This window comes from Phyllosticta citribraziliensis, assembly GCF_038025025.1.
Source record: "Phyllosticta citribraziliensis strain CPC 17464 chromosome Unknown J3D65scaffold_2, whole genome shotgun sequence".
Lineage (NCBI taxonomy): Eukaryota > Fungi > Ascomycota > Dothideomycetes > Botryosphaeriales > Phyllostictaceae > Phyllosticta > Phyllosticta citribraziliensis.
This window is the reverse complement of record NW_027117339.1, coordinates 169,665-192,656: the sequence shown is the minus strand read 5'-3', so window position 1 is coordinate 192,656 and position 22,992 is coordinate 169,665. Positions and strand designations below refer to the sequence as shown.

At 55.3% G+C, this 22,992-nt stretch overlaps 6 protein-coding genes across 6 annotated transcripts; 4 read left to right on the top strand and 2 right to left on the bottom strand.

Moving 5' to 3' along the window:
• Window positions 1-34: 34 nt before the first annotated feature.
• On the top strand, window positions 35-2,520 carry J3D65DRAFT_612213 (uncharacterized protein). The gene is made up of 6 exons (XM_066798998.1): window positions 35-190; window positions 470-583; window positions 643-793; window positions 844-1,827; window positions 1,895-2,039; window positions 2,104-2,520. The coding sequence occupies exons 1-6, from the start codon at window positions 178-180 to the stop codon at window positions 2,173-2,175; spliced, it is 1,479 nt and encodes a 492-aa protein (XP_066658284.1). The 5' UTR covers window positions 35-177; the 3' UTR covers window positions 2,176-2,520.
• Window positions 2,521-3,136: 616 nt separating this feature from the next.
• On the bottom strand, window positions 3,137-5,728 carry J3D65DRAFT_612208 (uncharacterized protein). The gene is made up of 4 exons (XM_066798997.1): window positions 5,255-5,728; window positions 4,314-5,185; window positions 3,903-4,265; window positions 3,137-3,853 (listed from the first exon to the last, which is right to left on the bottom strand). Exons 1-4 carry the CDS (start codon window positions 5,465-5,467, stop codon window positions 3,214-3,216), a joined length of 2,088 nt encoding a protein of 695 aa, XP_066658283.1. The 5' UTR covers window positions 5,468-5,728; the 3' UTR covers window positions 3,137-3,213.
• An 8,119-nt stretch (window positions 5,729-13,847) lies between these two features.
• On the bottom strand, window positions 13,848-16,179 carry J3D65DRAFT_599800 (uncharacterized protein; the record flags this gene model as incomplete). The annotated part of the gene is made up of 4 exons (XM_066797927.1): window positions 13,848-14,043; window positions 14,108-14,763; window positions 14,813-16,039; window positions 16,090-16,179. The coding sequence occupies 4 exons, from the start codon at window positions 16,177-16,179 to the stop codon at window positions 13,848-13,850; spliced, it is 2,169 nt and encodes a 722-aa protein (XP_066658282.1).
• A 1,062-nt stretch (window positions 16,180-17,241) lies between these two features.
• On the top strand, window positions 17,242-18,652 carry J3D65DRAFT_194534 (uncharacterized protein). Its single transcript, XM_066794372.1, has 2 exons — window positions 17,242-17,473; window positions 17,526-18,652. The coding sequence occupies exons 1-2, from the start codon at window positions 17,300-17,302 to the stop codon at window positions 18,495-18,497; spliced, it is 1,146 nt and encodes a 381-aa protein (XP_066658281.1). The 5' UTR covers window positions 17,242-17,299; the 3' UTR covers window positions 18,498-18,652.
• A 577-nt stretch (window positions 18,653-19,229) lies between these two features.
• J3D65DRAFT_599798 (uncharacterized protein) lies at window positions 19,230-19,874 on the top strand (the record flags this gene model as incomplete). The annotated part of the gene is made up of 1 exon (XM_066797926.1): window positions 19,230-19,874. The coding sequence occupies one exon, from the start codon at window positions 19,230-19,232 to the stop codon at window positions 19,872-19,874; it is 645 nt and encodes a 214-aa protein (XP_066658280.1).
• Window positions 19,875-20,512: 638 nt separating this feature from the next.
• Window positions 20,513-22,904, top strand: J3D65DRAFT_612187 (uncharacterized protein). Its single transcript, XM_066798996.1, has one exon. It carries the CDS (start codon window positions 20,813-20,815, stop codon window positions 22,808-22,810), a length of 1,998 nt encoding a protein of 665 aa, XP_066658279.1. The 5' UTR covers window positions 20,513-20,812; the 3' UTR covers window positions 22,811-22,904.
• The last annotated feature ends 88 nt before the right edge of the window (window positions 22,905-22,992 follow it).

The window sequence follows — 22,992 nt, the reverse complement described above, 5'->3', positions numbered from 1 at the left end:
CGGCCACGACTCGTTTCCAGCCGAAGCCCAAGACCAAGAACCCAAGCCCATGATCGCGCAACAGCGTCAAGCAAACAATCCACCCCCACACACCCTCGCGCACGTCTCCCGGTGTTTGCTTCCAGAGTCCCAGACCGCTTTGCTGTCCTCGACACAGTCGCACCTCCGCTCGCTATCATGAATCGCCCAGGTCGGTACCCTTGGTTCACCAACATCATCCTCTCAACGCTGCGTCGCCTTGCAACCTGTGTCTGCACGCAACACTACCGCAAGGTGTCCGGTCGCCTATCGCTCAGCGCGCCTTGAGTCTGGGGCATGGGAATTTGTCGATGGACAATACTTGGCTCTGCCTGTGCCCCAAGCCGCGACGGCGTCTCCCGTTACCCCAGACCAAGCTCGTGAACGCGGAGCCCTCTTGATCAATTTCAGAATATGTTTGGCGGCGGACATTTGCTAACTACAGATACAGGAGCTGGGCCGCAGCAACTACGCAACATGCCGGGAACCATGTTCCAAACGCAACAAACAGGAGCAGGCCGCGGAACCCCAATGCAGTCCTCCCGACTACAAGGCGCCAAGCTTGGTATTCGGCTCTGCATCCTCTGCTCCTTCCGAATGGCTTCGCTAACAAGCACATGATAGGCAATGGGTCAGGATGGAGCTTCAACGGGCCCATGGGCGGCGCACCAGGTCTCTCGGCCGTGCAGACGAGGACACCCAACGCAGCAGGAATCTCCAGTTTTGCGCAGACGATAGGCGGTGGCTCCCAGGCCAACACCCCACTGGATCCCTCGTAAGACTGGCTTGAACAATGCCAAATTGGAGTACTAATCGCGGCCACAGCGAGTTTCCTTCGCTCTCCGGAACTCCCCAAACTCAGCACCAAAACAACCAGTCCCAAGCTTTGTGGTCGAATCCCAGCATACGCAGCGCCCAACACACTCCCGTCCAGCGACCGCATGGCCAAGGAGCGACGCCCGCGCCCCCATCTGCACAAGCAATTCGGTCTCAGCAAGATCATCAAGCACAACCCCAGGACGACACGTCCTCGGCGCATTCTCAATTTGGCGGAGGATTGGATGATTATCTCTACGGTGGTCAAGGAGGTGTGGGCCAACTGTCAGGAGCACCCCAACAACAGCAACAAGTCAACATTGAAGAATTTCCTCCCTTGGGAGGCAACGGCTCTGGTGAGGTCGGTCAAGATCGAAGGACAGGCATGATTCAAAATGCTGCCTTTGGTGGAGCTGTCCCAGGTGGATTTGGTGGCAGCGTGCAACAGGGACGCAATGGAGTGTCGAGTCCTGCGGATGGTCAGCACGATGCGGTCGGCGACAGGTTGGGCGGAGCGGTCTTGCGCGATGAGAGGGCTGCAGCGGAGAGGAGAGCACGAGAGGCAAGCACTGCTTCTTACAGCAGTCAGCAGCCCGTTCAACCACCTGTCAAGGCCAGCTCGGTTCAACATCTCGATCAGCCACGGCTTTCCCAGATGAACGAAATCGACCGCTTCGGCCTTCCCGGCCTGCTGGCAATGATACCACCAGACAGCCAAGATCACTCGAGTCTTGCTGTTGGTCAGGACCTTACCGTATTGGGTCTCGACCTCAACCGCCCCGACAACTCGCCTCTTTACCCGACGTTCGGCTCTCCTTTCGCAGATGCTGCCTCCCGACCAGTCGTTCCGGATTTCACTTTACCCACGGCTTACACCGTGACCAATGTCCCGCCGCTCCACACCAAGATCCCCAGCTTTACGGATGAGACTCTGTTTGCCATCTTCTACCAGAATCCGAGGGATGTCATCCAGGAAGTTGCGGCCCAGGAGCTGTAAGTCGCAAACTCGGCCGTTCTTGCGCTGCTGTCCGTGAAAATGGTTGTACTGACTTGGCTCAAGGTGGAACCGTGATTGGCGCTGGCACAAGGAGCTTCGCCAGTGGATGATGAAAGATCAAAACTTCCCCCAGCCTCAGCGTCTTAGCGATAAGCAAGAACGAGGATGTTACATCTTCTTCGACGTCAACAACTGGAGAAGAGAGAGGGTAAGATGATGCTCAACTCCGACAAGGTCGCAAAGTCTCGTGCCACTAACAGTTTCTCTCCCAGAGAGAACTACTGCTCGACTACGAGCACCTTGATCAGAGATTCGGTGCAATGCAGCCTGTGACTGCACTATGAGCGGTCCAGAATTGACTTGGCTCTAGGCCGCCTGGATTCTGGAAGTGATTCGAACGCCATCCGCTGCTGAATGACGACTGGGAAAGACGCCAGTGTCGCTTCGCTTGGATGCTGACCTTGAGAAAGCTTCCCGAGGTGGACGAGCAACTTGGTGCGTGGGCGATGACAGTACGATTATTGCTTCAATGGCGGAGAGAATAATTAAATGCCCTTGAAGCGAGGGCAACCTGCAACTTGTCCAATGCTACAGAGGCACACTGCAATGTTTCACAATTTGAGTGACCATGGTGCTGATCAAGCGGGCCGTTCGGGATCCAAGGCAAAGCTTTTGAGCCTCAAACACAAAAACATCCGACAACTTCAGCCTCCCATTTCTCCACACGGTTACCTTCTCCACACGGTTACCTTCCATGTCCAGGCCGACAGCCTCCTCGCCTTCGTGCACAGCCAGCGGCCCGTGCCAGACCGGGACTGCTCCGATCCTGATCAACCTTGCATACTCAACATCGGACCTAGCTCCGGGGACTTGTTAAAACGTTGTGACCTCACTGCACTGCAGCAGCCTTTACTTTGTACCTTCAAATTCTGCGGCCTGCGCGCACAACACGGCCCACCTTGCAAACGCTGACGAAGACAGCTCCGTTGCCTGTCATGAGAGACCCTTGACGAAAAACCGACTCGTCGATCCTCACTCGATCTTCGCACCAAACCTGCTCTTTTTCGATGCCATCGAATGAGGTGCAGGCTGTGGCTGTCCCCATTGGCCTTCATCTGGGCAGCACATCCTGCCTCAGGATCGCCTGGTCGATGTCAGTATTGAGGACAAGTCGACTGTTTACGCCTTGGCGAAAGTGCAAGGTCTGATGCAAAGAGAGCGAAGCCTTGCCGTCTCAATGCACACATCTCCGATTCGTGAGTACCACGACGATTGGACCAAGCCTCGATGGCTCGTTGAAATGCTGCCTGCCAGCCTCATTCAGCGCATTCAAACAAAAAAGGACCCTATTCAGAAAAGCAGGTGTAGTCAAAATTTCAGTGTCAAGGGTTGACTACCGACTTGATCTGCATCAATCTGGCACTGCTTCCCGACGTACTTGCACCGGTGCTGGCTGCGCTGCCTTGTTGCCTCCTATTCTTGCCATCCAATCCACCAACCGTCTGCCTCCAGAGCTGCACAAACTCATCCCCAAAACTTTTGTCTATTCGCCCAACCAGCGTACTACGCGGCTGTGTACACGTTACCCTCTCACACGCATCCAGAAGTTCCTCGGGTCCGTACTCTGGCAGGGTGCTCATCAAAGTGTTTAGAGCATCTGGTGCGGCCAGGTCGAGCTCGGCGACCGCTCTACAGAACAAAAGCCCGAGAGGCCCTGCATATTCGAAACCAGGCAACGCTTCCTCCATGGCCTCTAATCCGAATCTTATTGTGAGGTACGAATCCTCCGGTGTCGACTTTCTTCCTTGAAGGACCGCCACGCAGATGTGCACGACACAAAATGCCAGGAGTGGACTTTGGTATCTCAGCGTGTAGAGGTGCCGGTACCGCTCGAGCTGTTTGATTCCTTCGACTGCGCTTTGGTCCACGATGCTCTTGATTTGGTCGCGCGTTGCCATTGGGAGCTCGTCCAAGTCCGAGATTGGATGCAACAAGTGGCAAAGACAAACATTATACAGCATGCTGCTTCATCTTAGCATCCAGCCAAAAGTTCTCCAACAAGGGGTCATACTTGACAAACAACACATGGGGCAGCTGACAAGAGTCCCTCGACCTGTCACTTTCCATGCTCAATGGAGCCGGCGAATTACGCTTCCATTCGCGGAGCCGCTGATAGATGCCTACGACCGAGCGAGCTTCCACACGGCCCTCTTGGGCGAAATAGGTTGACCCAATGTCGTTGATGATCCTGCTAAGCTTTGACAATTGTTTCGAGACGATCGACGTGTGGCTCGCGACGTGACCAAAGGCATCCTGAGGGAATCGATATGGAGTCCATCGCGTATCCGTCTTGATCTCCGTGTTGTCATTGCGCCATGCCGAGGTCTGGGAGCCAGGGAAAGGAAGTCGTTGAAAGGTCAATGCAGACCAAATGCTTGTAAGATGTCAGAAAAAATCAAGTGCTGCTGAGGATGACACTTACGCGCTCAGGGAATGTGCACCACACACCAGTACATCAACAGCCTCTGACGAGTACTCCCATCGTGCCAGGCTCTTCAGACTTTCGACCGCAAGCCGTAGATGCGACGAAGCCTTTCGAGCTTCGTTCCTGCCGACCTCGACCAAGAAAAGGATGCAATAGGTTACGGCGTACGTCAAGTTTTGAGGACTTTCTTTGCCAACGTCTTCTAGCGCCTGCGCAAGAAAACGGTTCAGGAGTTGTTTCGATTGGCCTTCTCTCTCTTCTGGGTCCACGAGGTAGAGGCAACCCATTGCGCAAATGATGTTGACCAACGCCGGCGAACAGTATCTCGTGTCGCCCTTGGCGCAGCTTTCTCGAAAGCATTCTTCATCAAAAAGCATGTGGACCGGGTGCACCCAGGAAAAGAACAGGGACGTGAGGTGTTGAAGGAGTCCGGGATCGCTAGTGACCGACGTCCACTGCAAGATACTCCCGCTGTAGGACGGTTGACAAGGCGAGTTGAGCCGCATCGACGACTCGTAATTCTCGACAATGTCCGACATTCTGGTCTCTGAGCCGGGGGACGCTCTTCCAACGTCTCGCACTGAGCAGGCACCCAGCCACGAAGCCATCTCCTCGCAGGACTGGCCCGCACGCAGTCGGATCAACGCTTCGGGACCTCGGTCGCTGGTCTTCAGGGCATCGAATATGGCTTCGATTTGGTCCTCCCTCTCGTTCATCGAGCCCTGAAGGTTGGCGTTCTGCTGCTCCAGACTCTTGATCTTCCGGACCATGTCCTCCTTGACCTGCTTGACATGCATTTCGTAACGACACTGGTTCTTCATGTCACGAGCTATGCATCTTCCACAAGGATCCGGGTCCTGTCCATCGCACTGTTTGCAGTCAAGGGGACCAAACGTCAGCGATGCCTTGGGTCTCGTGCTTCCAACAGGCCAACCTACCTTTGCACGGGCACTTTTGCAGTTCGTGCACGCATTTCGAGATACGTGAGCTGGAGCGCGGCGTTTCCGGGCTCTGTGGACACTGCCAGTCTCTTGTTCATCGGTGCTTCCATCTCGTTGGGCGTTGCGGTCTGAGTATGAAGAATCGTGTGCTATGGCAGGCTGCGACAACGGGGAGTTGGGAGAAGGGTGAATGGGACGGAAAGCGCTCATGGCCAAGAGAGAATCTAACACGGCGGGCTGACTCAGAGTAATGTGTCCATCCAAGGGAACGGTTTAAACTTGGGCCAAGGCCCACAGGGAGGTAAAAGTCGAAGAGTCTACACCAGTAGGGATGGGTAGCCCGAACAGTGGCCGTAGGTATGTCAAATACTTGGCCTTGGGCAACGTGACGGATACAGTGGGCGCGCGGCTGACGCAAGATTGGGAATGGAAGCCACTTTTGCCTTACAGCAAATGCGCACAGGACCGAGCTTAGCCGCTCAAGGGTTTTTATGTAGCAGCCGTGACGCAAGAATCGGGGAGGAGGATGAGGCTCCGGTCACATGACTGAATGTTCAGAAGTAAGATCCCTGGGCGTAGCCAGTTCTAGAGGCAGCTGTGGGATTGTAACCGCTCTCCTGACCATTCATCGTGAGCATTCGGCGTGGTTTGCTAATTGTTTCAGTAGTTCCCAGAGCAATCCGGAGAAACCGTAGGAAACGCCACTACCGTCCTGATGAACAAAGCCTCTGAGATTTCCGTCTGCTTGGATGCATCCACTGCATAACAGACGTTGCACTGGGAGGCCCGAGGGCTGTGCAGAAGATTGTATAGCTCAGATGGCCTGGCACTGATGCTCGGCGGGTGGCAGCCAATCATTCTCATCCCAGGTTCGCTCGTCTCGAGCGCTTGAACTTCTGCGAGGTGCATTCACACGGCGCAGCGCCTGAAAGGATGACAGTCTAGCCGAGTTCAAAACGTTGCCAGGGCTCATGCGGGTGCCCCTGCTGTGTGGTTTTGCGCTCCACGACCCATGCCAGGGCTTTTCCCACGCACGATGCAATTGGGGCAGCCATCTCTACGTGGATCCTACTGGAGGAGTCATGCAGCAATTAGTCTGTAGACACATCTCGATCGGCCGCGGACTTTGCTAGGTACTTCCAACTCGGTGGAAAACCACCTGCCCCTCTGCCACAGCGAGGGAGAGAGGATCCACCTCCGAAGTGCCGCGACAAATGGCTGTCGCAGTTACCCTTGGATTGGACAGATGACGCACCTACTTCCTATCGCGTTTCTCGTTCTCGGATTCGGATTCCTGCGTGGGCGCTGTGGTATGCCTCCTGGACCGCACTACGAGAAGCACTCGACGTCAGCCGAAGCCTGAGAGTTTACCCCCTTGACCAGGATGCAGCCATGAGGGCACAAGGAACAGAAGCACGAATAAACATGCCATATTCAACGTCCGTCCGTGAAGAGGCAGGCCAAATGACTCTGCGCCTGCCATCACATCGGAGAAACGTACGGGGCTCCATCGGGCCTTTAAGACAATTGTTGCTCGCCGTCGAGGAATCGTCGATTCGACCCCTTCTGCCTCAGCTCTTGCTCCGGGCCCACTCATCCAGATGCCTATTTGTCACGCTCCGCTGCACTTACCACTTTGCAAAGCTCAACAACACCGATTGCCCGCTCACCAATGCCAGCCAGCTCTGAATCATTTAATGTTGAAGTGTTGTCGTGTGGCGAAGGGAATGCGGAGAGGGGCGGGAACACTCAGTCTCAACTCCAATTTCCATGTCATATGCTTCGCATTTAAGCTTAAAATTCGGCAAGTACCAATTTCGATAGTTTAGGAGCAGCAATACACCAATGGCAAGACTGTTTGATTGGCTGAACAAGGAGAATTTCCAGCTCCAGAATCTGATTTTTCGGGAGGTGGATTACTTGGAACGTTGAGCAACTTCCGCTGTTTACTTATCCAAAAATTCGAAGCGATAAAGTCACTATGACTACCGGCGCAGGTACACGCTGCGACTGTGCGTGTAAGTAATTGATTGCTCCGACAGGCACGAGTTTACTATGAACAATAACAAGAACTGATGCAGTGTGAAGTACATCTTGGTTGAATGCACCCATGGACTGTGATCCAACAGTCCCCTCGGAGTTGAGCCATTGTCTCTCCGAACATTCCCCTATGAGGTGATTATCGAGTTGCTCTAGCTGCCACAATTCGGACAATTGCAACAAGTGCTGGAGGCCGACCTCAATTAGGCTGGACTTGCTTGGGCGTCGCTTACTAACTCACTGTGGCTGCATCTCTGCACACGCCGTTGAGGCGTGAGAGGGCTTGTGCCCGTCCTACATGGTCAATTTGTGACCGAGCTCATCTCGTGATTATACCGCCTCGACATAACTCGAGTCTCCTTAAGCTCTTCCTATTCAGTGCAGAGCCAACGCTTCGCATCGTTCCTGGTGCAAACCAGATGCCTCGCTTCCCAACCCCACTGTGAGGTGCACCGTCTTATGGCCTGCGTCTACTCATACCTACCTTGTCTTTCGGTGTAACGGACGGTTCTCTTCAACAGCTCCGGCTTGGCGGCATGAGGCACAAGCGTGAAGATTGCATTATGCAGTCCGTCATCCCCCTAGGGAAAAGACTCTCAATCTGGCGACGTGCAAATTGCTGCAGCCAAGGCGTTTCACGAGAGTGAAACCGTCCTCAGCAAGGCAAAGGTGCAGATTTGAAGGTCAACGGCAAGGTAAGCCATCTTTGCAACACCTCGGAGTTGGAATCGTGGCGCTACACAACCACCTCACAACCGGGCTGTTGATGAGAGCTGACCGGTGGACGTCTAGGCTCATCAAACTACCTCAATTCCTCAGCAGACTGCCTTCTGCACCTGCCGCGTTGTGCAATTCGACGACAACAACGCCAAATCGTGGACAGACCGCCATTCCTCCTCTTTTCCGACCATTCAAATACCTTGGTGCTACACGATTGCGGGACGCTGCCCAACTTGGATCCTCAGCAGACGCTCCTCCGGCCCCACAAAGACATGAAAAGTAATCATGCTGCACGTCAGCCACCCTTTCACGCTTATTACACCGATCTCCTCAACTGCGTAACGCAAGGCTAGGCATCGTCAGGACCTCATTCGACACTGGAAACTACGGACTTTGGTCTCAATCCCACCTGCAGCAGCCATGCCCTTTTTCTCTACGGACACTCAAATCCGCATTGGAAATAGGAGTCACAGCCTGGGGTACACATGAAGCGTGGAGATGGGCCTCCTTTACGAACCCGTATAGCCATCGCAAAAAGCCGTCGCAAAGCAGCTACGTGGGTCGAACGGACGGACACATGAGCCAGGAATAATGTCGTGCTCTCCGCAGCTCAGCCGCTGCGACCGACACGAACGAGCGGTTTCAGCGCTCCATGAGGCACGGCGATGGCTTTCCGTACACGATTTGGATCCTAGAGAGCTGAGGCTGCAGACGGCCAAAATACCTGAAGTCAGCCTCAGCGGTATCCTGCACAATAGACGGCCACCAAGGGCAGACGAGACTCGACACGATGCATCACGAGGTTGTCGGCCGGAAAATTGAGACACGTTTGATCGATAATTTCTCAGATTTGTTCGGTTTAGGTGTAGACCCATCGCAAAGTGGACCCGGAGCTACTGCCATTCACCCAGCCACGACCTCCAATGTGTGCAGATCTCTACTCTTTGTGCGGCAAGAGCCACAGGGAGTCGCTTCGACTGGTCGCTCTTGAGATGGAGCTACAGATCTAACCTATGCGCGATGATCCAACGGGAGCGTCACCCCCTTTCCCCGGCCCAAGCCGCTACTACGCCGCGTCAATTATACCTGCCAGCTGGAACGCATCTATCCGCGCACGTATCGTCAGGGTACCTTAGCCGCTTCCCTTGTTTTGGTTCCCGCAGGGCTGTCGTCCCTCTTCCGCCTGGACTTTGTACAGCACGACATTTCTTTTCGGCTCGCTTCACGTTACTCTTCTGGTCCATGGTGGAGGCCGACTCTTATGGCGGCTTTTCAGGTCTTGGAGATTTTCCAACAGGCCCACCAGCCGACTCTTTTCGTGCGGCGGGAATATGACCGATAGGCGGCGGTTGAGGCATGGAGAAGAGAGCTCTGGGGCCGTTCCGCCGTATCTGACCGCTGTTGTTGCCAAGAAGATTGAAGATCTGGCCTGGCGTAAGCGAGCTAGCCGCGGTAATTGAGAAGCGTTTACGTACCTCTGAAGATCCCCATCGTCGGAATTTGCTGGGCTTCTCCAGCGGTTTTGGTCCCCTTCTTCGATCAAATTCGGAGTTGACCGCGCCGTCTTGGTCAGCCATGTCTCCAACAGGAGGGACTGCGCGCTTCACAACAATCTTCACGCCAATGCCCTGGTCACAAAGTACCCTGCCATGTATATGGCGCGTCCGGGAGATGGCGGTGTGGCTGTTGGTTCGAAAGTTCCTCCCCACTGGATCGCGGCGGGTCGCCCCTCGTTGGCGGAGGTTGTGCAAAATTGCCGCGGGTCGACGACGGCTTTCCCGCCCCATATTCAGCTTCAATCCAAGATCTTTTCCGCATGGAGTTCTTTCCGACGACGTTTCGAGTCCTGGCTGCTAGCGCGCCTCGATGCGTGTTTCTGGTAAACAACGCAGGTGGTATGACTGGCGGCATCAAAGCTGCATAAGATGGGGTGGGTTGACCGAGTTTGTAGATAGCCACAGAAGAATCTGGGGTCTAAGTTATGCGTCCATGGCTTATCCAGGCTCCTCCTCTTCATAGTTCGGTCAGTATGCTGAAGTGTTGCGGTCTCTCCGTCGTAAGGCTTAGTGATGCGACAGAGAAATTTTGGTGGATGGATTCTCTTTGGATTTCTGTCAATTTTGCGCCAACTGAGAGGTTAGAAGCTGAGCAGTTGATGGCAAGCGAGACGCAGTCTGAGGCCCCTGCTGACAGTGTTTCTGTCCAAAGGCAGATATCCCGGCAGAGTGAACGGCTGACTAATGCTTCGACGTGACAGAAAACTGGAACGGACCCGTATAAGACCAGAACATGTGGGGCTTGACGTTCCAAATCGTAGATCTACCCGCTGCGTCTGACGTCGTTTCAATCCAGACGGCAACGCCGTCTTCCCGTGCCAAAACACTGTACAAATACATGTTCTCCGCTGTGGCGTCGCCCGCCATCAGGAAAAGGAAAGAGTTTTTGGATTCGACGGGGACAAGTCATTGACCGGCTGTCCCGGCCTGTGCCTGGGGCATTTATTCCGCCATGGAAGGCAAATGGTGTTGAGCAGAGAGTACACTCCTTCTCGTCCGTTCAAAAGTAGCCACCGAAGAGGCGCCACGAAGCCACAACGTGCTTTCAGTCGAACCGGAACCAAAATACTCACAGCAGCCAGTGAAACAACAATCATCACTTGCCCCATTCATGGCCCCCCATGGTCTTGTGAAAGGCGCAAGGGTAGGTTTGGAACTCGGGGCTCAATGAGAGGCTGTAGGACCAGGGTCCGGCAGCAAAGCACCCAATCAACGATCGGAGGCATCCTTGCAAGAAAAGCTCAAGCTCGACAAACTTGGAAAGACGACGCAAGGAAGCACCTACGAGCAGCTGCGCGTTAAAATATCGTCGGAAAGCACCGATGGCCGGGATATGATGGTCGGCACAACTTTGAAGCATGATTTCAGATTGACCCCCAGAAATCCGATGCGCGGAGAAGCAGTTTGCCCTGCGCTCTGCATGCGCATTGAATGCGGCTTTCTGAAGATGCCATGTCTCACAGACCACCTCACCTTGCTTGTGCATGGACAGTGTCCCTCTTCGACCCCCTCTTCACTTGTCACAGCCGGGCCCACCGCCCAGAGATTTTGGATTCAGTATCCAGCACCTTTGTCTGAGTCGTTCACATCTTCGATCAGCACTGTCTTTTGATTCTTCGCAATCGTTCGCATTTGCCCCTGAGTCCAAAGACTGACCTTGCATAGGTAGCTTTTCTCCATCATCACCTCCTTCTCCACTGCCAAACGCGCCCCCAAGCGCCGTGCGCGTCGAAGTTTCGGATCGGAACCGTTTCCGTTCGCGTTTCCGCACCTATGCAATGGACCGGCTAGGTTTCTTTCCTTTTCATAATTTCCGCCGTCCCCTTGGATCTCCTTGCCGGTCGAGGAACGCAAGCGTCCGCCGGGGCGCTGCTGCTGTGAAGCCATTTCTGGCGACGGCAGGCGGCACAGTAAACCGTGGTGGTGTGGCGCGGCGCGGCGGCAGATGACATCCTACAAGTGGCTCTTCGTGAAACGTTATCCACGCGTCGTGGTGTGGCACGGCGCGCCGCCTACCTACCCACAACACGGGGCGCGCGGGTGTCGTGTCAGGTCTGTGGGTAAGGTATTGTACCGAGGCAGACAGGTTGTTTCGGGGACGTGGCACGAGACAATCCACTCAAAAAGATAATACGACACCAAGCAAGCCGCATGAAAGAAGTTAGGGTGGGGACGAGGGCGGGCGGACGACCTACTCGAAACTTTTGAAATTCGAAACAGACGCGACTGGCGACGTGCAGATGGCGCCAAGGCGACTTACGCCGTCGATCTTGCATGCATGCTTCCTGACCTCACTTTTCACATACAGTGCAGTACATACACACAGCTGCTGCATGCAAAATGATCGCGCGCTGTCGACCAAAAACTTCCCGTTCCGTCGTATGCACCATGACCGATGCGTCGTCCTTCCTGGCTCGACGGAGGAAAAATAAGACGGAATGATGTGAGGAGAGACTCAGGACAAGATCACAGATTGATGTTTGTTTTGCAGCTGGCTGGCTGGCTAGTCCCGCTCTCCCAAACAGGACACCGCGGGCCAGGGGGCCCCATGCTCGGCTTGAACTCACGTGCTGACTATTCCCTGCGTACCGTCGCTATCCCCCATGTATAAGCTCAGAACCTCACGACGACCGGACAGTATGTATGGCAAATCGAGCCGTTGAGAGCTCTCTTCCGGATTCGGTCTGCGAGCCGCAATGGCCCCTGCTCGTCTGCTCCTCGCCACTACTTTGCCGACTTGACATTTATTTCGAGCCCTTTGTATTTAAGTCCCAGATGTTGACAAACACTGTCACCGTTCAAGCTGCTATCGCCTGCGTTGCGACCAGGACGAACGCACTTGCGCTGTACCTCCCTATCCGACCCCCTGACCATTTGACCATTTGATCCGTGCCTGCATGTTCGTTGGAAGAGAAGGCAAAGATACGACCGAAAAGTCTCGGAGACCGAATGATAGGAGCAGTTAACAGCGAGCTTATGGAGCGGATTCCCCCGCCTGCTCAACGTAAGAAATTGGATCCGCAACAGGCTCAGTGATAAGCAGCATCACACTCCCCTTTTCCCATCCATCACATTCGAATTTCAAGTTGCTCATTCTTCGTTCTCCGCTCCCGGCCACACATCCTCAAGACCTGACGGTCACTCGCATATTTGTCTTTTCAAATCTCTTCAACGCCAATGTGACACTTCTTTGCTGCTCTTCCTCCTTTTCCTTCTCCTCACTCTTCTCCACTAACACAATTCATCCGTCCGCTCCGCAGGGCGCTCAGCATAGTAGCCACCGCACTGGGGCGGCCAGCAGACTCACAGGCAAACGAACAGACTGGTAGTAGAGACGGACGGAGGGGCCACGCCTATATAGCGGAAGCGGGCGCAAGAATGCTCTAGGTAGCTGGGTATTTCTTCCAAGAGCAGCACCACTACACCGCACCGTTGGTCATCAGGATACGGTACCGTACTGTGGAAGGTGTTGGTCACTTATTGCAGCGTTGGTGTTGATGGTGGACTGTACGGGACTGGAGTGGTATTCCCCCCACTTCCACTTTCTCCCCTTCTTTCCTCTCCGTCTTTGCTGGCACAAGGAGATTCGTAGATGACCACCGCGCTGGCCATGTAACCCGTACAAGTAAACACTTGCACGGAGCGCTATGCCAGATATGATCCAATACGTACGTCTTTCTGTGGATCTACACGGGTCCGCCCGCACGCAGCCGCCGCGCCGCGCGGTAAGGGCTAGGTAGCTAGATCGTTTGACGCTGGCTGGCTGGCTGGCGGCCGGGTCAGCGCTCAGTTCTATACAGTACACCCAGACGTAGTGCCATCCGCACTCTGCCTCTAAGTTAGTTAGTCGGCGGGAATCCAGCCTTAACGACACAACCATGCATTCAGCAGAGCACAGAGGGTGTCGGAAGAAATGAGACGGCGGTTACTGCGATTGTTGGCCCCAGGGAGTATTCATCTGCCATGATACCGACGCTGAAGGGGCATTCGTCCGCTGTTACAGCGACGCCCAAGGAGCAGAGCAGCCGTCCGCCGTTGCAGGTGCGCGCAGCTCGGAGCCGTGGATTGTTGCGCTGCTGGCTAGACCCGGGAGGTCTCAATTCTTCCGACAACCGCTGTGGGAGCATGAGCACCAACAGCTCACAAGACATGCAAGCGACGCAAGTAGGTTCCTTTCCACGTCCTTTCCACGCAAAACATCAATCATTTTATCGCGGCTCTTGAAATCTAGATAGGCGAGACTCCAGAGAGAAACGAAAAGAAGCAAAAAAGGCTCACGACGAAAGACCCAGCTCGCGGTAGAAAGCCTCGGTGCTCGGCTTGCGGCCCAAAAAGTCGACGAGCGTGTCCATCTCATCCTGCGAGCCGCCGCGCTCGAGGACCGTGTGGCGGTAGCGCCGGCCCTCCTTACCATTCATCGGGTCCTTGGCGAAGACGGTGTGGAACATGTCTGCCGAGTAGACTTGGGAGCTGGTGTGGAAAAGACGCATTAGTTGTGCGTGATGCAAAGAGTGGAAGGAAAAGTAAAACTCACCTCAAGTATCCGTAGTAGCCAGCATCGTAGCCACCGATCAAGTGGCCAAAGGTGGCCTGGCCGTGGCCCCACGTCCAGTTCTTCTTGCCATCCTTGCTCGATAGCTCCTCGGGACCATCCAGCTTGGAAATCTCCTTTCGGAGCTGGTTGTAGGTCTCGGAGACTGGCAGGGCCTTGATGTCATCATGGCTCGCAGGGGTGTGGACCGTCATGTCAAAAATGCCAAAGTGGAGCTGGCGGAGGTTGAACAGAGCGTCGTTGACGTGCTTGGTGCTGATCAGGCTGTTGATGAGGTCGTCCGGAATCGTCTCGGGGGGGTGGCTGCTCTCCTTGGAACTTTCCTCAAACGCGGCCTTGTACTCGGGGGACAAGTAAGAGTAATGCTTGGACAGAGATTTGAGCTGCGAGGGAGTCCAGCACCAGTTTTCAAGCATCTGGGAAGGCGCCTCGACAAAGTCACGGACAGTGTTGGTACCGTGGAATTGAGAGTAAGTCGTCCGCGAGACGAGATCGTGAATGCCGTGACCCAGTTCGTGGAAGAGGGTGACGACTTCGTCGTGCTTCAGCAAGCTAGGCTTCTTGGGCGTCGGCTTGGAAAAGTTGCAGACGAGGGCAGTTGCAGGGTAGCGGCGGCTGCCATTCGGCTGGATGAAGCCCTGCTCGGTGTTAGTTGGCCCACTTCAACGTTGAATGTGCGAGACCTACGGGTTGCAAGTTGAAGTTGGCGGCATGACCGTACTTGCCCTCGCGCGGGTGCAGGTCGAGATACAAGTATCCGACAAAGCCGCTGCCCTCACCATCATCGTCCCAGACACTAAAGACTTGGACGTCCTTGTGCCAGACAATGTCAGAACCCTTGCCAGTTTCAGAAATGGCGTCACGGTCTGCTCCAGTGATTTCAACAAAAACCAAACCAAAGATCTCTTCAAAGATACCAAGCATGCCGCGGATCGTGGTTCCAAGGGGGAAGTATTCCGCAATCTTGGTCTGGTCAAGCTTGTAGTCCTTCTCCAGCATCAGGCGGTCGTAGTATCGATTGTCCCAGAGGTAGTAGTGCTCATCGAACTTCTCGCCTCGGCTCTCGACATCTTCCTTCTTCAAGGCGAGGAGCTTCTTGACCTCTTCAAGGCCACCAGGGGCAAGACGGGTCCGGAGGTCGCCCAAAAAGTCGGTGACAGTCTTGGGCGTCTTGGCCATCTTGTCTTCAATCCTGAACTCGGCGTGATTGTTGTAACCCAACAGACGGGCAGCCTCGTCACGGAGGACGATGGCCTCCTTGAAGAGCGCCGTGTTGTCGTTGCATTTGTTCTCATTTGCCACAAACACCTTTTGACGGACGTTTTCATTCTTGGCGTACTTGAGGGTGGGGAAGAGGTCGGGATACTTGAAAGTAAGCCTGACCTTGCCCTCGTTCTCGCCCTCGCCCTTCTCCAGGTTATTGACCACGTCATCTGGCACACCGTCCAACTCCTCCAGAGTAAACCACAGGCCTCCATTTTCTTCGTTGAGATTCTTTTGGAAAGCGATGCTGATTTCGCTCAAACGGTCCTTGATCTCCTTGAAGCGGTCCCTCTTCGGACCCGCCGGAATTCCCAGACCATTGCGGATGTACGACTTATGGTTCTTCTCGAGCAGGCGCTGAGACTCGGGGTCGAGCTTCTCATTTCTCTTCTTGGCGGCGTCCAACAGGTTGTAAAAGTCCTCGCGCATGCTCATTTCAATGGAAAACTTGTCCATCAAGGATTCGGCTTCGTTGGAGGCATCGCGAAGTGCCTTTTCGGTCGAGACGGCAGAGTAGAAGCCGAGGATGTGGGACTCTAGGCTCATCTGGTCGTCGTCTTGGGCGACGGGGAGCAAGACGTTGGAAAAGGTGGCCTTCTCGGGCGGAACTTGGGCGACAATGTCATCTTGGATTTTGCGGGATTGGTCAAGCTGTCCATATTAGCGATTGGTAGCGTTGTCAGGTGGTCGGCGCATCGTACCAGCCTCTTGGTGTCGTCGAGGAGGGACTGCGGGGTGGGGGTGAACTTTGGGGGAGCCTGGGGAGGCTTCTTGTACTTGGAGGGAGCCATTGTAACGTTGGTCAAGGGCCTCGAGGGTTGGTATCCAAAGCGCGTGGGCGAGAGGTTGCCCAGGACGGCCTGAAGGCGGGAACCGAAGCGCGAGGAAGCCAGTACGAAGACGGTGAGGGCGAAGAGGATGAGGTAGAGGAGAGCTAGCCTAAGAGATCGTAAGCCCGCCAGCTTGAAGGATTCGCGGCCCCAACGGGCGTCTTGATGCGGGGATGAGAATGGTTGTACTGGAAAATGATCAAATGCAGAGGCGATGTACAGGTGACGGGTGAACGAGGTCAAGTGTGAGTGGAGTGGTTTGGAGACGCGGCCAGGCTGGCGGAGCTCTGGTTGCACCCGCCGCACAAGCTCGGGCCATGTCCCTGGCAGGGTTCCGGTCGTGCATGTACATGTATGTATACAGCATGTATCGAGGACTACTTCTTCTCTTTATTGGAAGAGCGAGTATCACTTCTGCTTGGATTTCCTTGTAATGGTCTTGTATTCTTCTCCTCGGATTCGTCACGCGAGTGCGATCTGTACGCTATTCTGAACTTGACATAAGCAGGGCCATGGCACGGTAGAAAGCAGAGGTAGCGCATATGGCACTGATATCATGGCTCTTATGCCCTCTTTATATCTACACACATTTACCGAGTGCCAAATCGACAGAGCAATCCATGCCGAGTGCTCCGCGATGCTTGCGACAAGCTGAAACCCCCGAGCCAATTACCCCAGACGACATGTTCGCCGGCGCCGGCTGAGCACGCTTGAACCTCTTTGGAATAGGACCACATCCTTTGGAGGCTTCAAAAGCAATGATGCGAGACAAGCTACACTTTTTGTTCCTCCTGGTCTTTGGTGCGCGGTTGGATTGTTGCATTCCGCGACAATCTGATCAATAAACAAACGATGAAGGCTTGCTTTCGTAGTCAGGGGAAATGTAGAGACGAGTGTACATAGACCGTATTGATCGTGGAGTGCATAGATCGGCGGTGATGAGCGATAAGGTGCTGTGTAGCGGCGTTCAGTTGGCTGGTTGAACAATCGACAGGGGTGCGTCATCCACCCGGCGCCCGAGCTATCGTCATGACCTCTGCGCACGTCGCCTTCTCTCCCCAGCCTCCTCCAAACAACAACCATGAAATCTGCCATTTTTCTCTCGACTTTCGTCGCCGCTGCGACTGCGCTTGTCGTGGTGCGCGATGACCAAGCTCCTCTCCAACAGCTGGATCAGGTCGAGCGCTACCTTGTGGAGCTATCTCCGGGAGACACCAAATGGGTAACGGAGGATGAGAAGTGGGAGTTGAGAAGGGCAAGTCTTTCGCTTTGCTTACATATGCCTTGCTTAAGCTAACACCCTCCAGAATGGAAAAAACTTCTTCGACATTACGAATTACCAGGACTTCTCAGTCCGCGAGCGTACCAACGTCACCTTCCCTTCCAAGACGGCCTACAAGGACCAGGTGAAGCCGCTGCTGGGAGAATTGGACAAGAAGCAAATGCGCAAGCACCTGGAAAAGTTTACTTCGTTCCACACTCGCTACTATCGGTCGCAATATGGCGCACAGTCATCGGCGTGGCTGTTGGGACAGGTCAACCAGACCTTGGCCGATGCTGGTGCGTTAGCACACGGTGCCAGCGTCAGACACTTTGAGCACCCATGGGGACAGAACAGCATCATCGCCACCATCCCGGGCAAAACAAACAAGACGGTCGTCATTGGCGCTCACCAGGACAGCATCAACCTCTTCCTCCCATCGATCCTGGCCGCTCCGGGCGCCGACGATGATGGTTCTGGCACCGTCACGATCCTCGAAGCTTTGAGGGCGCTGCTGAACTCGGAGGACATTTCCACGGGCAAGGGCGAGAATACGGTCGAGTTCCACTGGTACTCCGCTGAAGAGGGTGGTCTCTTGGGCTCGTCTGCCATTTTTCAATCGTATCAAAAGGAAGGCCGAGAGATCAAGGCGATGCTCCAGCAGGACATGACGGGCTACGTCCAGGGGACTCTTGACGCCGGAGAGCCCGAGTCGGTCGGCGTCATCACGGACTTTGTCGACGCGGGCCTTACGGAATTCATCAAGGAGGTCATCACGTCCTACTGTGACATTCCCTACGTCCTGACCAAGTGCGGTTACGCCTGCTCAGACCATGCTAGCGCAAGCAAGGCGGGGTACCCGTCCGCCTTTGTCATTGAGAGCGACTTTCAATACTCTGACAAGAAGATTCATTCGACCGAAGACAAGATCGAGTACCTCAGCTTTGATCACATGCTCCAGCATGCAAAGCTCACGCTTGCTCTGGCGTATGAGCTGGCTTTTGCCAAGCTCGACTAAGCCTTTCGGGCACACTCCCGTCCCGCAGAGTCAACTTTCTACAAGCGAGTGACTCGCGTCCCGGTACCGTGAGGAGTATTCTCGGGATCGTTGCGAGGACTCATGTCAACAACGGCCTACGTATTACCACAAGAGGAATAGACCAAGTCCAAAGTTTACATGTGCACTGATGTTGCAACCGAGATATTGACAAGCTTTCCCCGCATTTTGAAAACCCCAGACGCCACAGTGGATCTGCAGGCACGCAACGTTGCCGCTACCCGCCTTTCCTATTCCGTCCTAGTCTTCATCTGTTTCTGCTCGCAAGGTGATGGTGTTTTCCTGTTTCGTTTCTCAAAGGCACGGGCTCCATGTGCGCCTCAGGAGCGGGGCCGAGGACTGTATGCAGGAGATCGTGATGCAACGTCATGGCTGCATTGGGCACAAACTAATCAGGCAGTTCCTGAATATGCCCGAATCTCCAGGCCTGGATGTTGTGTAGAACGTGCTGACCCTCTTACCGAGCCTAGGAATCAGGTGGGACGTGTGGAGACGCGGAGAGAAGGTCGAGCATTGGGTACTGAGCGTCGAATGGCATCACCGAGCGACATGTGCCTTGAGACCCTCGTCCACGGCATATAAGATGGACCTGTACTCTTTGTCAAGTATGCACGTCTTTGCTCAACGGCCAGAAGCACCATCACTTTGGTGTAGCACATCTTCTCAAGCAGCCGCTGTCTTCTGACCACCGCCATGCGCACCTTCACTTTGGTCTCGGGCCTCTTGGCCGCCTTTGCGGCGCAAACCTACGCGCAAAAGGCCTGCGTCTCCTCGGCCTTGTCCCTCATTCCTCAGTGCGGACAGGAGTGCTTGCTCTCAGCGCAAAAGGATGCTGGCTGCGTCAACGTCCCCGTCTCCGACTTTCGTTGCGGTTGCTCCAACTCGGAAAAGGTCCAGAAGAACCCTACCATCACGCAGTGTGTCTTGAAGGCTTGCAACCAGGACGTCAACCAGGCCTTGAAGGTCTCGTCTGGAGCCATTGAGCTCTGCAAGTGTGTTGCAACGGCTCCCCCGGACACTGGCGCTGGTCCAACTACCCCAGCTTCTCCACCCGGTGCTCCACCGCCGGCCGAGACTCCACCTCCTGGCCAGCAACCCCCTCCTGCTCAACCTCCTCCCGCTCCCGCGCCAGCTCCAGCTCCAAGCGAGCCGCAACCAGCTCCTCCGCCAGAAGCGTCGCCGCCTACTCAGCCACCGCCGGAGCAACCTCCCCCAGTCCAGCCGGCACCTCAAGGACCACCGGCTCAAGCTCCGGCGCCAATCGTGCCCCCTGGCTGTCCGCCTCCTGCCGTTACCAAGACGGTCTTTTTGCCACAGGGCCCTCCCCAGGTCAAGTAATCGTAAGTATTAATCATCAATTGAAGAGCTTTGCCTGACTTGAACAGTGTACATATCCATCACGGAGAATAGTGATTGCAGGAGAGCTCTGGCGTGGGTCAATCTGGCACCCACTTATATGTAAAAAGGCTCACGAGTTGATGCGGCGGCGAACGAGGCAAATGACTTTTTTTTTCTATCATAATCCACACAACGTACAAAACTCTAGGCTCACAGTAGCCACTCTGTACATACACTGTCGATAGTACCTCTCTTGCATATGCATTCCTTTGACACCACCCATGGGCATCGTTGAGCATGACAGACAGGCGTGCTAGCGCGCTTCTGGCCTGTGCGGAGAATGTTTCAACATTTTTGGTGGCTTGCTGATGGTGGAGACTGGTGGTATCTCCCGCGGGAGGGGTGGCCGCCAAGAAGTACATGTGAAGCGGGGGTTGGCAGATGTTGACGGCAGCGCTTGACACTCAGCATGATGCGGCATCTGATTTTGGGCCAAAGCAGGCGGGGACTTTGGTGTCAGTACGGGTCGTCGCGAGTCCGAGAGAAGCTAGCAGCCGTCATGGCTTTGGTCGGCTCAAGGTACCGATGAGGGCCTCGACGGCTGACGCAGGAAGCGGGTTGTCGAGCGGGCTGAGCTGACAGGTCGAGTCAGCAATGACGGCAAGCGTGGATGGTGTTTTGATGCTGTGTTTCCTTGAGCTGAGGACTGCCGTGAGGATGAGAGGTGGAGGGTGGGCGCTGCGGACCGGGTGGAGCAAAAACCTGACCTGACGCACCCCGGGCGACGATCTCCCGCATACATCCCCGGAGCCCCGAAAGTCGGTCAACATCTCCCCACGACAACCGTCTGGCCTGCCATTCCTCTATTGCCTTCCGGACCATGCCCCCTCGACCTCCCTTTCCTCCGTCCCTGCGAGATCCGATGTACGCCGTCCGCCATGCTTGCCGGAATCCCAAGCCCGTTTAAACACGGCTTGCTGTCGTCGCGCTCCGGCACTTTTGTCGACCCTCCCAAGCGCTCCGCCAGCAACAGCGCCAGCATCATTCCGTGGCTCGCAGCAGACTCACCTCCGACCTTTGACCCCGATCTCGCCCAGGACGAAGAAGAAGACGCCGGCTTGAGAGAGCTCAACTCGCAGCTGGACATTTTGACCTCCGTCTTCCCTCATGTCCAGCCAGAAGTCTTCCGCGAGATGCTCGACAGCTTCTCCGAGGAGAGCCGCCTACACGTAATCACGGAAGCTCTTTTGAAGAAACAGGACAAGTGGGTGCGGGGTCGGCATCGTGCGCCGCCGCTCGAGGTTGAAGAGAGCGATACTAGCGCCCGACTGCCCACGACGGAAAAGTTTCGGGGCGAAGTCTACAAGACTGCGGCAAAGGAGGCGCTGTATGCCGAGTTCAAGGGGTTGAGTCACTCTACGATCAAGGCCGTCTTGGCCGAGAGCAACTACTCGTACTCTCGAGCGCGCCCCGCACTGTTGGCCGTGTCGTCCAAGTCTTGGAGGTTTTCAGTCACCAGCTTCTTTACTAGGAGAAAGGTGCCCTCGGAAGACGACCATCCTCTGATTCAATGGCAAAAGGCGGACCCAGGCGTTGGGGGACCGCTTGCTCCTCGGCTCGTCGCTACCAGCAGCACCGAGCTCAACAAGGAACTCTACCACACTTTAGTTGCCCCCATCTTGGCCAAGCAAACCAAGGAGCAGTTGCAAGAGGACCGTGCCTTCGCGAATTCCATCAACGACGACGAAGCGGAGTCGGCCGGCGAAATGTACTATTGCCAGTGCTGCTTCACGTCTAGCTCTTTTGAGCAAATGACCGTCTGCAGCTCCAGCGGCCACTGGATCTGCTTTCGCTGCGTCCGCTTCGCGATCAACGAAGCTCTTTACGGTCAAGGCTGGGCACGAAGCATCAGCTTGGAGCGGCACACCCTCAACTGCATCGCCCCCGTGGCCGGTGGCAGTTGCCAGGGATTTGTACCGCAAGAGTCGCTACAGCGCGCTCTATTGGAAGAGCCAGACGGGCAAACAACCTTTTCCAAGTTTCAACAACGAGCTGCCACCGACGTCCTAATCAAGAGCCAACTACCGTTGACTCACTGTCCTTTCTGCCACTATGCCGAAGTTGACGACATGTCTCTGCGGCTCCGACTCCCTGTTCCATCATCCTTGTTGGCCAGGAAATTCGTCCGTCTAATTGGGGGGTGCGTCGTAGCAGTCTTGTCCTTCTTCCTTTCTCCCCTCTTGTCGCTTTTCGTCCTCTTGACAATCGCCGCCATTGGAGCCGTTCAGCTCACAACCAACTTCAATCGCAAAAGCCTCTTCGCCCCGCTCCGACACTCCAAAGCACGCGTCCTCCGCCGCCGGATGGGACAACGGTTCCGCTGCCAAAACCCTGCCTGCGGCCGCGACTCGTGCATTTCTTGCACCGCCGAATGGCGCGACCCGCATACCTGCCACGCCAAAGCCCTCGTCTCGCTCCGCCAGCACGTCGAGAATGCCATCTCCAACGCCGTCAAGCGGACCTGCCCGCGCTGCCACATGTCCTTTGTCAAGAGCTCCGGCTGCAACAAGCTCCTCTGTCCCTGCGGGTACTCCATGTGCTACATTTGCCGCGCGCCGATTGGCACCGGCGAGGGCTACGGCCACTTTTGCCCGCACTTTCGCGAGCGGCCGGGCGAGCGCTGCTCGGTCTGCGACAAGTGCGACTTGTACCAGGTGGACGAGGACGATGTGGTGACGCAGCGGGTTGCGCAAAGGGCGGAGCGCGAGTGGCGCGAAATGAACAAGATGAGTGGAAAGGACGGCGTCACGATTGCGAAGGATGAGCTGAAGCGGGTAGCCAAGGGCGATGGCAAGAGCAAAGACTTTGTGCGCATCATTGGGAAGAGGCCGTGGGAGGTTTTGCTGGACAGGATTGTGGATGTTGTCTATGTTTGAGTCTTTCGCTGCATTTCATGGTGTTGGTTTTGCGTGGAGTTGAGGCGTCTTCGACGCTTGATGGAATTTGAAAATGCAATTCTTTCTACGTGATATTCCACTTGACCGTTTGGTGATGGATGACGTCGGACTTGCAGGCACAGCAGGGACCCCACCGCAGTCGCGACTCACGGTACGCGCAA